General features: G+C 40.1%; 1 protein-coding gene across 3 annotated transcripts in view; it reads left to right on the top strand.

Annotated features, from left to right (window-relative positions):
• Eif5b (eukaryotic translation initiation factor 5B) overlaps positions 1 to 13000 on the top strand; it is a 29035-nt gene extending 16035 nt beyond the window's left edge. For all 3 annotated transcript variants that reach the window (XM_072015202.1, XM_072015283.1, XM_072015367.1), the window contains 2 exons: positions 9356 to 9517; positions 12689 to 13000. In XM_072015202.1, the coding sequence (XP_071871303.1) occupies positions 9356 to 9517; positions 12689 to 12796 (270 nt within the window). In that variant the 3' untranslated portion in view covers positions 12797 to 13000. The remainder of the gene's footprint in view (positions 1 to 9355; positions 9518 to 12688) is intronic.
• Positions 13001 to 13682: the final 682 nt, after the last annotated feature.

Genomic DNA, 13682 nt, shown 5'->3' with positions numbered 1-13682 from the left:
TTAAAAAGATGGAAGATTTATGATGATCTTACATTGTACTTCGATTAGATTCAATGAAAAACGGATAGTATCAGAGATAGCGATTGGAACGGGGCAGGAAATCAGTTTTGGAAAAAAAATATCGATTACATGACAAAAGGTTGGGACAGTATGTTACGCTTATCTGGTAACTTTCTGTCTACCTGGAATCATATTTTTTCCTATACAACTGAATAGGCCGATACGGGCGAGGGTAGATCGATCGTGTCTCGTTAAAGCACGCTCCCCTTGTCGACGATGCTTCAGTCCCTTTCACGAAGTCGTGTCACGACAGCTGGAAGCTCGAACAGCGTTAGACGAGTAGCCGGTGAAAAAAAGCCCGTCTAGGCAAAAGATCTCTGAAGACGAAAGACTCTTTTATCATCACAGCCTCAACAACACGCTATCTTTCGTGCGTGAAGTCCCATTCAAATTTTATAAAAAGATCTCCGCTCTGATTTTCCTTACTTTTTATCATTTAATCAGAAAGATTAAAGGAAGATTAAATATCTCGTTCTTTTATATTAAAACGGATATTTTTCTAATTAACCTTCGAACGATATCGCACGTAATAGAAAAAATTCTTCTTTCCTCCCTGAATTTTGAAATTTATCTAAATCTTGATAATATCAAATAGTCTTTGATATGCCTTTATATCTATCACATATCGTTACGTGAAAATATGGTTGAACCTCGAGAACCATTATTTTAAAAGTTATGCGTATATAAAAACTATGCATATTGTACAGTTCAAATATTCAACTAATATACGCTTAAGTTCTAAAATAATGATCTCTACACCTTGGAATTGGTAATCTTAGAGTTTATTCATTAAAAGTAATCGTATATTAAAATACAAAAAGTCACAGACTCAGTGTGCTCCAAAACGATGCTCAGTCAAAAATGTTATCTGTATAAAGAAATGTTATAACGTAGAATCATAATGATAGGTATCATTTTAATGCCATAACGGCTCAGGCATAATTAGCGGAACGGCGTTACGAATTTAAATGCGACTTTCCGTCGGTTGATAGTTCGACGTTTGATGATAATTATATCAAGGAAATACGAAGAAGATTTTCAAACCACCACGAATTATATTCCCGTCCGGAGTGACAGGAACTAGAAACTCCGTGGTGTGTGAGTCCCCTTCCGGCGGAAGGCCGCTCGTAACGTTCTTCCTTTCCCTCCCATCTCTCTCTCTCTCTCTCTCTCTCTCTCTCTCTCTCTCTTTCTCACTCGCTCTCTCTTGTTCTCTGCGCTCTCTACGCTCGATCTCCCCCTTGTTTTCCTTCTCGTCCGGTAGCAGGTACCAGAATATATTTGTAAATTTACTGATTGCGAGTAGAAAATTAACACGTCGGAGCGGATTGGCCGAGCGGGACTGCGAGGGAAGCTAATTAACGAGCACACGAACGGAATACGAAACGTGTTTCATTATCGAGCACGATAGCGAGCTGTACAAATTTTTCACCAACTTGTAGCGAGAAACGTTCGACGCAATATAGAGACACACTAGAAAAAGAAACGGAGGATCAAAAGGATTCACGCCAAGAAACGTGGCACATTTCTTCGAGATGTAGTGGCTCGTCGAAGTATTTTACATTTATAGAAACTTTCTTTCGAATATAATGCGTTAGGTCGTCGGGGAAACTTTTCAGTAGAATTAGACGTTATTTGATAGAAATTTGCAATCAGAACGCTGTAAAATTTTCGGACAGCCCAGTATTATGGTATGTAATGCGAAACATGTTGGAGTTTCATTAAACAATTATGATTATATTGATAAAACTTGGGACAAATCTGATCGCAAAAATAGATACATTTCAAACACTATTCATATAATCACGATAGTTGATTCTCATTATATTGCTAATAAAATGTCAGAATATTTCGTATAATACATACAATATATTCGTAGAAGGTTTCTACAAGCGTTCGAATACTTTCGTGAATCACTTGTACGTTCTATCAATCTATGACTGTGAATAGTATGCAAACAAATAACAAACAGACCGTTCATGAACTATTCGCAAATACCAATAAGGACGTGCTTCTAGAACAAGAGGGATGGCATTCGAACAACATTCTAAACGCGACCATGCGCGCAAAAAGGAAAGACGTCTCGGCTAATATTAGAGGAAAGGTCAAAATGTAGTGAAGAAGGGCATATAAGTGGAAGAGATGCCGCCCCCTCAAAAGAGGAATGAAAAGAAACGAAAAAGGAAAAAATATAAAAAAAAAGTAGACGAAAAGAAAAGAAGGTTAGATGAGGAGGGATAGGAAATGGTGACGAGACAGCTGAGGATGGGGGTGAAACGAACATACGTGGGACAGCGTACCTACGTTTAGAGCGTCTACCGAGTGATAAACGACCGGAAGGAAGCCAGAGGCGTTTCCACGAAAGTTAGAGACAAGCCGGAAGGCCGAAAGACGGGATGTGGTTGGTGAGTAAATGGCATCGATGCGTTAGTATGTGCGTATTCTACCTCATTCTAACCTTTCTCTCTCCCTCCCCTTTCCATGCGTATTTCTCACTCTTTCGTTCTCGTTGTCGACTCCCTTCCTCCCTTCACTCTTTCTCCTTCCGTCGTGTTTCTCTAAGTAGGCAGCTGGTTAACGTTGCTATCGTAGCGAACGAAGGAAAAAAAAGGAGAAATAGCTCTGGAAAGAGAGACGCGAGAGGAAGAGAGATAAAGAGGACGGAGGAAAGGCGAAAGAGAGGCAAAGAGAGAAGAAACTGAGAGAGAAACGCTGCTGGCCGGATGTCGAGTTTCCAATGTCGAGTAGATCATTTTACCCAGGCTCGCGATTAATTTTGTTAACGACGAATACGAACGATAATCGCCTCGTCGACGAAACAGAGCGAATCTTGCGAGTTCCTCGCTTGGAACAGAATATGCATATCGTTCTACTTTCAGGTCTGGATTCCTTCTTGACGTATCGAATTTAAATGTCACTTGCCCACCACTTACGTATTTTTCCCTATTTAGAGGAATCTTTAATTGAATGTATATATGTACAAGAAAACGAGCAAATGCAATAACACGTGACACCAGAGAAACAGGGGGTGTGAACGCATTGGGCTCGAATCGATATATCGACCAACAAACTTGATTCTCCAGTCTTCTTGTTTAGGAAATGTTTCTAACGTGTTGTTAAATGATTTATTCTCGTGTTCTCACGAGCAGCGTGTAAGAGACAGGATAGAATTTAATGACATAAGCTATCAGATAGACTATCAAATACGAAGTGCAAAGAGTAGATACCAGCAAGGTTTTCAGAAACAGTTGTTCATTCAATAATGTTGGTTGCGAACGAAGGAAGGACATCGCCGCTGGTAGTGGGGATTTCATTCATCGACGCATCCGTCCGACTCATTAAGTAGCCGATAGATCAAAGGTATATCGCACACGTGGCCGATGTACGCAACTGATTATCCATCCATTGAGATATTGACAAAACTCGTTCATATTTTCTGACAATACAACCGTAGCAAATGCGATAACGTCGAATGGTTATTTCCAATGCGTATTACATTCTTTAATATATATGTTGGGAGACTTTTTTATTAAAAATGGAATACATAATGCACGACTTGAAAATGTTACGTTGCATTTGAAAGTTTCAAATTTAGAAAGTTCATAGCGTTCTCAATAGTGCATATCTTCTGCATTGTATTTGATATGATTGAAGAAATCCTTTTTCAAGTATGTATCGTTATCGAGTAGTTATCGTTACCAAATATTAAAATATTAAGTTCAAACAGATGTTACTCTTGGTTCAAAATAAGATTGATTAATTAGCGGTTTTTTATCAAGAGAACATACGATCCAAATTTAAAAAAAAATTCTTTCGTTACTTTCTAAACGAGCCAATATTCCCTAATATTTGTAGTAGTATAGGTCTCGAAAGAGAGAGCGAGGGAGAAAGAATGCCGCACAAATCTCATTTTGTGCATGCACTTAAAGCAGCGAGCCACACCAACGACGGCGGTTGGCTGTTAGCCGCTGAGGTTCGTACAAACTATAAAGCTTTCTAAATCGGTGCGGCTTACGAAAATAGACTTCCGGTTCCCGTCTCACGCGTTCACTCGCTGCGCTGTGTCTGCTACCGAGTATGCCAACACCGATCCTCTTTTCGTCTCGTTTCGCTTCGCTTTTCCTTTACCCTCTTTCTCTTTTCCTTTTCCACCTCTCCTCGTCTTTCTTTTGTTTGTCTTCCACGGAAACCCATCTTGAAGGAAAGAAACGTAAAAATTAGAACTCCTCTATAAACAACTTTCATTGACGATTTGAACATCATATTGTTTTCTATTCGAAGCTTTATTAATCGTAAGATAAATATTCAGAGTTTGATGGAGTCGAAGCTAGGGATTGCAATACAGGTGGCTCTCGTATTTGCGTCCTGTTTTTTTAAGTGTTATATGAATATATAATATAGATTGCGATGTTATTCTTGCACTTCTGTTATTAAATGTGAGATTCGGAAAATAAGCTAAAACGGCAATCGTATGATCGATACGTTTCCTTGTTTCATCTTAACCCTCTATCTGCGATATATGGATCATTCAAAAGCCATACTGATCAAACGTATTAATCGAAACGCAATGAAAAGTCACAATATTTTTCTAAATTTATTGTGAAGCTTGTGATTATACTATCTTGTTGTGAGAAATAAATTCTATTCTTTTTCACATGAATATTAATTATGTATCTGTGAATCCTATTATGTAAAGGTAGAGTTAATTAGTTTGGTTTCTGAGAAGCTCATATACATATCTATACAGCGGAAGCTTCCTACGTGTTATATAAAATATTTTGAAATTTCATTAATACCGTAAGGGAACACAATCGTCACAACTATATCGCTAAAATTTGAAATCAATCTGAAGCTCCGTATGGAAATTTTAGATATTTATGTACAAACGCATATGTACTTACAATAGCACGTGAGCAGTCAGATTTCTACAGGTATTCGAATCCTTTCACGCGCTGCTATATAGACATCATCATACAGACACCTCATTACAATCTGTTTATACTTTTTACCAAAAACCGTTTTCTCATTTATCAAAGAAAATCGGAAAGCCTAAACGAAGACAGTTAGAAACGCTGGAAAAGGGGAAATAACTTTGCAATGATGTTTCGAAAGAACGCGCTTGTTTTATAGAGTTAATGAAGCTCGTGCAGCTTCGGCCGAGGTAGGTAATCAGTTTTTTATTCTGGGTAATCGATCATATCAATCAAATAGAGATAAGTTGTTCGGATAGAACTGGCAATTATCGGAGATGATGGCATCGAGGTTAATCGCGTGTCCGTTCCGGGACGATGTAAGTAAGGTCTGTTGCCAGGAGAGAAAGATGGTCGGTAATTACTGTTAAATCTGCGCTGTTAGCTCAACATAAATTTCCGTGGTTTCTCCTGCGGTGCGAGAGCGCGCGTGGCTCGTGTAATGTCTGTCGGACGACTCACGCTTCTGGCTACTCTGTATCGCGCGCTCACAGTTGGCCTGCGATACACGTTCTTTGAGTACATCGGCTGCCACGTTGGCCTCGTTGGTCGGTTTACTAAACTTAGACTCATTCAGAATGGCCGGCTTTCGAATCGGGTGTCCACGGGCCGGGACCGCGTCATGTCGTGCCACGGCACGTTTCTTGGCGACCGTAAACAAGGGAATCAGGCTGCGAGAACTTGACTGTGTACGCACGCCGACGAGAAAGGAACGAGGTTGAATGAAAGCAAAAATAATCCTGCCTGCCAGAGATATATGTGCCCGAGTCTGATACGCAATGCGATTACTAATTACCGATCGGGTGATACGTAAATAAATATGATGCATGATAAATACGAATTAGCCATGATTATAACGAATGTCTGTTCTGTTGTTGTTCTGGCCAGATGTCATTTCGACGAAGCAATCAAACGTATATAGATTCTTATGAGTGTATGCATTTCGATCTTCAGATGTTTCATTCCTCAGAACGACAGTTCATTAAAACGCGCATATTCTATAACCATAGCCTTGAGCGGTTGTTTACATTTCAAACGTTTAGTCGAAACGACGAAAGTTTGTAAATCGGCGCTATAACGTCTACCAGTTTCCATGGGTTTTACAGTAATTTCTTGGGTGTCGTAAGAGACTAATTAGGTCGGAAGGCAAATATTTCGAAGTCGGTCGCGAGTGCTTGTTTCCGGACAGGAAGATTAAAGCGACGCTAATCACCGGATAGATCGGGCGACAAACGTTGATATTTAATTAGTTGCGCCTTTCGGTACCAAGTATCTGATATCCGCGTATCGTCTGGCGATATACAATCGTGTGGCATAGAGATAACGAACGAGGCGAGTAAAGTGCGAATAAAAAGAAAGAGAGAGAGAGAGAGAGAGAGAGAGAGAGAGAGAGAGAGAGAGAGAGAATGAAAGACGACGACGTGGGATATTAAACGAATGGGTGAAATAGTTCGCTTTTAAAATATGGCGTTGTTAACATACTAAATTAAATTCCAGTTCGGGCTAAGAAGAAAATAAATTTTTTCAAATAAAATTCTTGTTTTCCCATGGTTGGCTTCCCACGTGTCCCGAGGCTGAAATGCTCAAGAAGAAAAAAGATCCATGGTAACCCACGCGAAGACGAGGAAGACATCGCGAATTCTCGCCAAACGCGTTCCCATCTTCTTTCTCCCTTCTACACGAAACGAGAAGCGCTGCAATTTTCCCACTCGAATTCGAAAAAACAATTGGCCAAACCTGTTTACTTCCAGTTGCATTGCTAACGGAGCACACAGCGGTGTCGCGCGAATTAACACGCCACTCTTGCACCGCGAAAAACAAAGCATCGAAAGACACGTAGTACACTGTCGGCTATCACTATTAAGATACTGGCTGATATTTAATATATATTGAACTTCACTGCTTTTACTTTCTACTTATTTTATTATAAGTCTATTTCGTTCACGTCGTATAGCCTAGTTATTTTGTTACGTGTCTCTTTTATTCGTACCCTACAGCCTAACTATTTTATCATAAGCCTGCTTTATTTGCATCGTATAGCCAACCGCATAAATATTCGTCCATTTACCATAGTCGACTTTTTCAGCACATTATAATGTTCTTTAATATCGTTATAATATAATATTCAATATTTTACAGCTGTATAACAATTGTAAAAGTTTCTAGGAACATTACCTTAGCTGGACTCATACTTAACCAGCCAACCGAAATATGCTTATAATGTAACTTATAATGTAAAATACTAAACAAAGAAAAACTGACTTTATTATTAGAGCTTTTGCTAGAAATTATTATTAAAGTTTTCCAACAATTGTAACAAGTAGGCAATCTAATACTATAGGCAATCTAATATTATTAACCATAAATCATGGACATTTATACTTTATATACAAAGCCCTTAATATACGACAAGGCGTTAGATGAAAGAATAAAAAAAGGCGGACAAAGAAGGAAAAAAGAAAGAAAAGCAACAGAAGAAGGGAAGCTTAGAAGGTGAGCATATCGAACAAGGATGCGTACTTTCTGGGGATACACGCTTGCAATTGCGTATATATGGTAATGTGTGCGATAGGACGCGAAGAGTGTCGAAAATTGGACGATCGCGCAATACTATAAAAATAACCAGGAATGGAGAAACGGGAAGAATATGAGAGACAACAAGAAAAGGGCACACCAAGGCGGCAAAGAACGAGCCTCGTGATTCGATTCGAGCCGACTACGAGCGTGTATGTGGGCATATTGCTCTTTCGGCGTGGGTTTCGAAATACAAGACCGAGTATATTCCACCGGTCATTGTCCATCGATTGATATTGTGCTTCTGCTTCCTTCGATCTCGCTTCGATCTCGGCCCTTTCCTCTTTAATCATCTTTTCTTTAATCCCTGCTTTGATTCCTCGAATTTCCCATAAGTTCTTCCCTCTGGTCTTTATTGGTGTAACAGGAAATAACATTATCTTGCTATAGACGATTCACAATGAGTCCTTTTCTCACATCATCTTTCTAAATTTCTAAAGCAAGTTCTTAAATCTTTTATAAGCTTCTCCTTTTGGTTCTTACTATTGATATAATAAGAAATAACTTTATCTTTCTATAGATGTTTCATAATAAAATTGAAACGATAAGAGTAAACATTCTTCCACTAGGTGTACCAATGTTATTATACGTATAGTCTCATCGTGAAAGGTTTGAATAGATAGGCGAGTTCTCGAAGAAGGCAACGGTTAATTAGGCGTAATTATAGGCAATTCTTTGAAAAGGATAAGCGGCAATCTGCGCGTGTCCCCAAGCGAAGTTGCGTCCGGGTTTATCGCCCACTTGGCGCTCTTGCAGCTGCAGGTGTGTTACGGCAATAACGCAATTCTGAACGACGTGCTCGAGCTTTCTTGCCACTATACGCCATTCTATAGGGTGCTCTTAAATCCCAATACACTACAAGTTCCCACTGAAATCCGTTATTCTCTCCCATGAACCTTCCTCGACTGTTTCTTCAACAATTTAGGCGCACTTCTCGTTTACGATTATTTTTTTCCGCATATAATTCTGTGGCTACAAATGGGACAAAATTCTGTGAAAAATTCGAAGATCACCGCGTGTACGACGGCCCACAGGATTCAGCAACCTACGTATCCGCGTATCTGCCTACTCGGTCCACCGATTCTTGCCGGTATTCACGGCGAAAACGTACCTACGTCCGAGTCGGCCCTGACGACGCGCAATGCTCAGGTACTCGGTTTTCTCTCGACTTCCGGTCGCAGAAAGGAATGCATAGGCGGAGCTATACCCACGCAAAGAGACACACGCCGATCGAGGATGGAAAAAAGACACGGCGACAGAAGCTGTGATACAAGCTGCGAAACAGCCTGCGTATGGAGCTGTGTCTATGCGAAAAATTCCCCGTGTTTTTCGAAATCTTTATGAAATGTTCCTAACCCGTGTCGTGCTTGGGAGGCATCTCGGCGGTTATTTACATAGAACGTTCGAAACTAGAAAATGGATAATGCACACCGCACGCGAGAGAATATCTCGTGGCTACGGAAAGTATTTTGTAGGTTATTTTATTTATCATAGCATTAACACGCTAATTAATTAGCTGCAAATATCATTAAATTTCGTATCGTTTATTAATACTTTCATAGGACTAAGAAAATGAGATGTAGAACCTGATAATAAATCGTTAGAAATTTCGTTAGATAATAAGGACATATGTAAATAATTTTTATAGGCATTATAAACCATATTTATAGGATAATTGTAAGATAACTAGTAAAGATATAACTGATAGATTAAAAATATTTATGCCACAATGCTTATGTTTGACTTTGCAGTTCGTCGAATTGGGTATGGTTACGAGCATAGAATACAACCATAAGCCCGTGGAATCTGCGAGGAAAGGTCAGGAAGTCTGCGTGAAAATCGAGCCAATACCTGGCGAGGCGCCGAAAATGTTTGGCCGTCATTTCGACGAGAAAGACTTCGTTGTGAGCAAGGTAGGCCTTTGATCTTATAATTCATCCACGGAAGTGAGTTCAGTAACATCGGATGGACGATTTACGGGATATTATCGTGAACATTACGGACAATTGCTTAATTCAGGAAACAGTATTCCGTATCCACCATCGATGTTTCTGATCTCGGTTTCGTTGATCTTACGTACCATCCATTTTCGAACGTATAATAAGAGGGTACATACTTTAAAAAAATGCCGGCACAATTTCGTTATCAATGATCGTTATCACGAAGAAAAAGAACGTAATTCCGTGGTTCGAATTTTCTCTTTGAAAGCGAATAGCTCGCTTAGCGAGTTTGATAGCCTCTGAAATAATGAAGCGCCGTACGTTTAAACCGTGCAAAATGCGGTGCAAGCACACGAGGTTTATGCGCGGGATTACGAGGAAAGGAGGAACGATTACAAGGCGAACGTTTCAGAGTTTCGTGAAGCAGCTGCTTCGAAAGAATTTGATCGACAGGTGGTCTTGCCCGTTGATGAAATTCCGCTAGAGAACCGAGTGTATACGTTTCGCTTTTTTCCTCGTGCGCCGAGCCGATTCGCATAGCTTTGCAATTTCATCGAAATCAGAAGCGAGCGAGACGGAAACGATCCTTATTAGTATGCAAGACTTTGGTCGAAAAAGGAAGATGCACATCCGGTAGCGATCAGGCGTCCACCATCGACTTCCGGCCTTCGCAGAACTTCCACTCTTTCCTCTTTCCCCTCACCACGCCTCTTTCTTTTCCGTCTTCCGCTTTGGATATCAACTGCGAATCAATCGGCCCTATACTTTAATGGAAGCGAATATCGTGTGCTCGACACGCGTGTTTAGCTCCCATAAATTTCACTTAATTGATTACATGAGTCAGAAGCTATGGCGATCAACTCCATAAATTGAAATGTAAGGGAAAGTAATAATTATAAACAGTTTGTACTGTTCCTCTGTGATGAATAGATTCATGAAAATAAGTTCTTTCTTTTCCTTGAAATGTTTGATATTAATTGTGTAAATGAACCTAATGAAATTGATAGCTTCGTATAAAATGGAATTGATCGTTTTGGTTTCCGAGACGCATTCATGGGAATGGATCGTGGATCCTCGTGCATTCATGGGAAATTTAATGGTTCAAAGATACATAGAATGCACATAATATACTAATTGTAAAATATCCAAAAATATATAATTCGCACGAAATTCGTCTTGTTTTTATATTTATCATAATATATGTATGCATAAAAACAAGATGAATTTATGTTACAGTACAATAGATATATTTCCGTAAATTTTCAATAAATACATAAAGTTCCGCGGTTTTCATACTATTCTTTTATCTAAATCTAGAAATTTGCTTTATCATAGAAGCATATTCCATAGAAGCACGAATTCCGTGTTCAATAGCGTCAACTCAGTTTCCTCTAGCTTTATCCACGCTTTCCGGTTGTGCACGCGTACTCAACAGCCGTGTGAGCACTTATATGTGCACAGCCCGTCTGGCTTGGGCATCTTTGTGTGCTGCCAAGGCGAGCGGAAGTCGTCGTTACCGTTTGCTTCGTAGAATCGATTCCCCGGAATCACCTTGTTCCCACGATGATTTGTCAAGCGACGATTTTGCTCCTTCCTTGGCAACAACAGAATTTTCGCCTTCCCCTCCTTCGTTTCATCTCTTTGACCTCTTAAATTCTACACCATAATTTCTGTTTAACCATAAATTCAAAAATACACCGTACCGAATCGTACAGAGTAAAATCATCGAGACTACTCAATAATCAAAAGTCGATAAAATCGACCTGTGATTAAACTGATGGGAGGATTGAGAATAGGAGATAGGCTCTTCGTTCGATACGAACGAAATACGAACCAAAGTTAGTATGGACCGCGTTAGGTTGCAACGTGTCCTCGTGAGTACATGTCAAGATATCGAAAATCCGTGGTCGATCATCTGGATGTATAGGAAAACGTGTGCAAAGGTTTCACGAGGAGAGGACCCTTTTGCTGTTCGTACAACGTTGCTCGGTTAGTGACAAAGGGCCGTGAGAGGACAAGGGAACGAAGCAACGGAGACGAGGCTATGAAACGGAAACGGTACGGAGAAAGAGAGGCAAAGAATTGTACGGTGGGAGATCTGTGCGCGATGTGTGCGTGTGCGCGCGTACGAGAGAGAACTAAAAAGCAAGAGAACGAGAGAGAAGGAGCGTGTGCGTGAGCGAGGGGAAGGGAAAAGGGAAAGAAAGGTAAGGGAATGAAAGGGGAGGGAGGGAGTGAGAATGAGATGGAGGGGGAGAAGTAGCAGGGGCGTGGCGGGAGGCAGGCGTCCTCAATAGCCGCGTAAAACCACCATTGTGACCGATCCATGAATGAAACGGGACTTCCGGCCGGGAGTGGGGGCGGAAACAGTTGTAAAGCGTTACGTTAGTGAATGGACTGTGTGCGCGAGCATGCGCCTGTCCTCGCGAAAACCGATTCAAGGAAATTATTCCTAGACGAGGAGCAGCGTTTAAAACGGTCTTTCTACTTGCAGTTTGCCCTGACGACGACTCAAGGGTTTGTATCAATAACGTGCCAGCTCTGATATTTTAATTGTATTTATCGATAGAGAAAGAAAGGTATAGGTTTCATACTCAACGATGCTAAAATTTATCGTTAGGAATATTGGTCGACTACAAGATTATATCACGTTTGAAAATGTGATTTGATTTTGATCGATCTTGGATTGTTTTTTGTTCGTTTAATCGAGTTATTGGAAAGTGGAGCTGGCTCCGATTCAGTTATTATATTTGTGTCAGCTCAGAACCACACTGATCGACTACGCTTTAAAGTTGGAAAATCTGAGGATATTACAAATGTCTTTCCGTAAAATTCGTTTTGGTATTTGCCATTTGTATTTATATAACTATTGATTTACTGTGATTTATGATAAATAAATACAAGTTGCTTGCTTTTTGAGAAATTGTATATTAATTACGCATTCGGACAATGTATGTTCTTACATAAATTAGTTGATTTGCTTGATTTCCAAGAAACTCGTGTATACATAGAATGTATTCTGGGTATACTGTTCTTTTATTTTCCGTAATACGTTTTTACGATGTGATCGCCGTCGTTATTTTTAAACGAATTCAATTCAAATTTGATTTTCATTAGCAAAGTTTCTCGTCGTTTATGTTACAGATAAGCAGGCAAAGCATAGACGCCTGTAAGGAATACTTCAGGGATGATCTGGTGAAAACTGATTGGCAACTGATGGTAGAACTGAAAAAGCTCTTCCAGATACTCTAGGACATACTGGACTGGGTGGAAACATTAAAGCTCCATCGATGGTTTTATGGGTTGACAAATGTAGGAGCGAGGGCTGCGATCAACGAGCACACAGACCATCTTGGATTCGTTTCTGATCGTTGTCGATCGTTCTCCCGAATTGTAATATATACGTCGAATTTTCTGATCTTTCTGTCGTTGTACTTGATATACGCAAATAATCGACGCACGCCTTGCTTTATTCTGTGATCCCTCGAAACGTTCTTCAGGTTTCATTGCACGTGATCCCTGTTTTGAGAAATAATGTTAAAAATCGCTCAAGCTAGAAGTCACGCGGAATCAACGTTTCTTTTGATTAGAAGTTTTCTGAGACGAATAGAAGATTTATGCACGGAATTACATATTCGCTTAATCGATATGTAGTGACGCGTTCTTCTTCGTGTCATGTAAACGCTGTTATCGATGTTTTCACGAACTGCGTACAGTACCACTGAACACAGCAATGGATATGAAATCAAAAGTCGAAACTTAATCATGTAGCGTTGAATATTATTTTTAATAATTTTTAATAATAATTTCGTGACGCGTACGAGACGACATCGTGTCATCAAGTTCGAAACGAGGCCGCGCGATTCGACGGTTTCTGCTCGAAAGCTTTGCAACAAAGGCAAACGATCCAAGAACTCCGCAGTACTTAATCACCGTGCTCACGTTGGGCTCAACGAGAACACGCAGAACGAGAAGAAACCATGTCGAATAGTTGAATTGTTTAATGCGTACAATTGAATATCGTTAGCAAATCGTGTCTTAGAAAACCGTGTCTTACGATTAGCAAAACCGGACGTAACCTCTCGATTACTGCTGAATCGAGCTGTTACCATAAAGCAGAACTAGATTTCGCGATAGC

This window comes from Bombus fervidus, chromosome 1, assembly GCF_041682495.2.
Source record: "Bombus fervidus isolate BK054 chromosome 1, iyBomFerv1, whole genome shotgun sequence".
Taxonomy (NCBI): Eukaryota; Metazoa; Arthropoda; class Insecta; order Hymenoptera; family Apidae; genus Bombus; species Bombus fervidus.
Note: the sequence above shows the minus strand (reverse complement) of the source record. Positions and strands in the feature narration are given on the sequence as shown.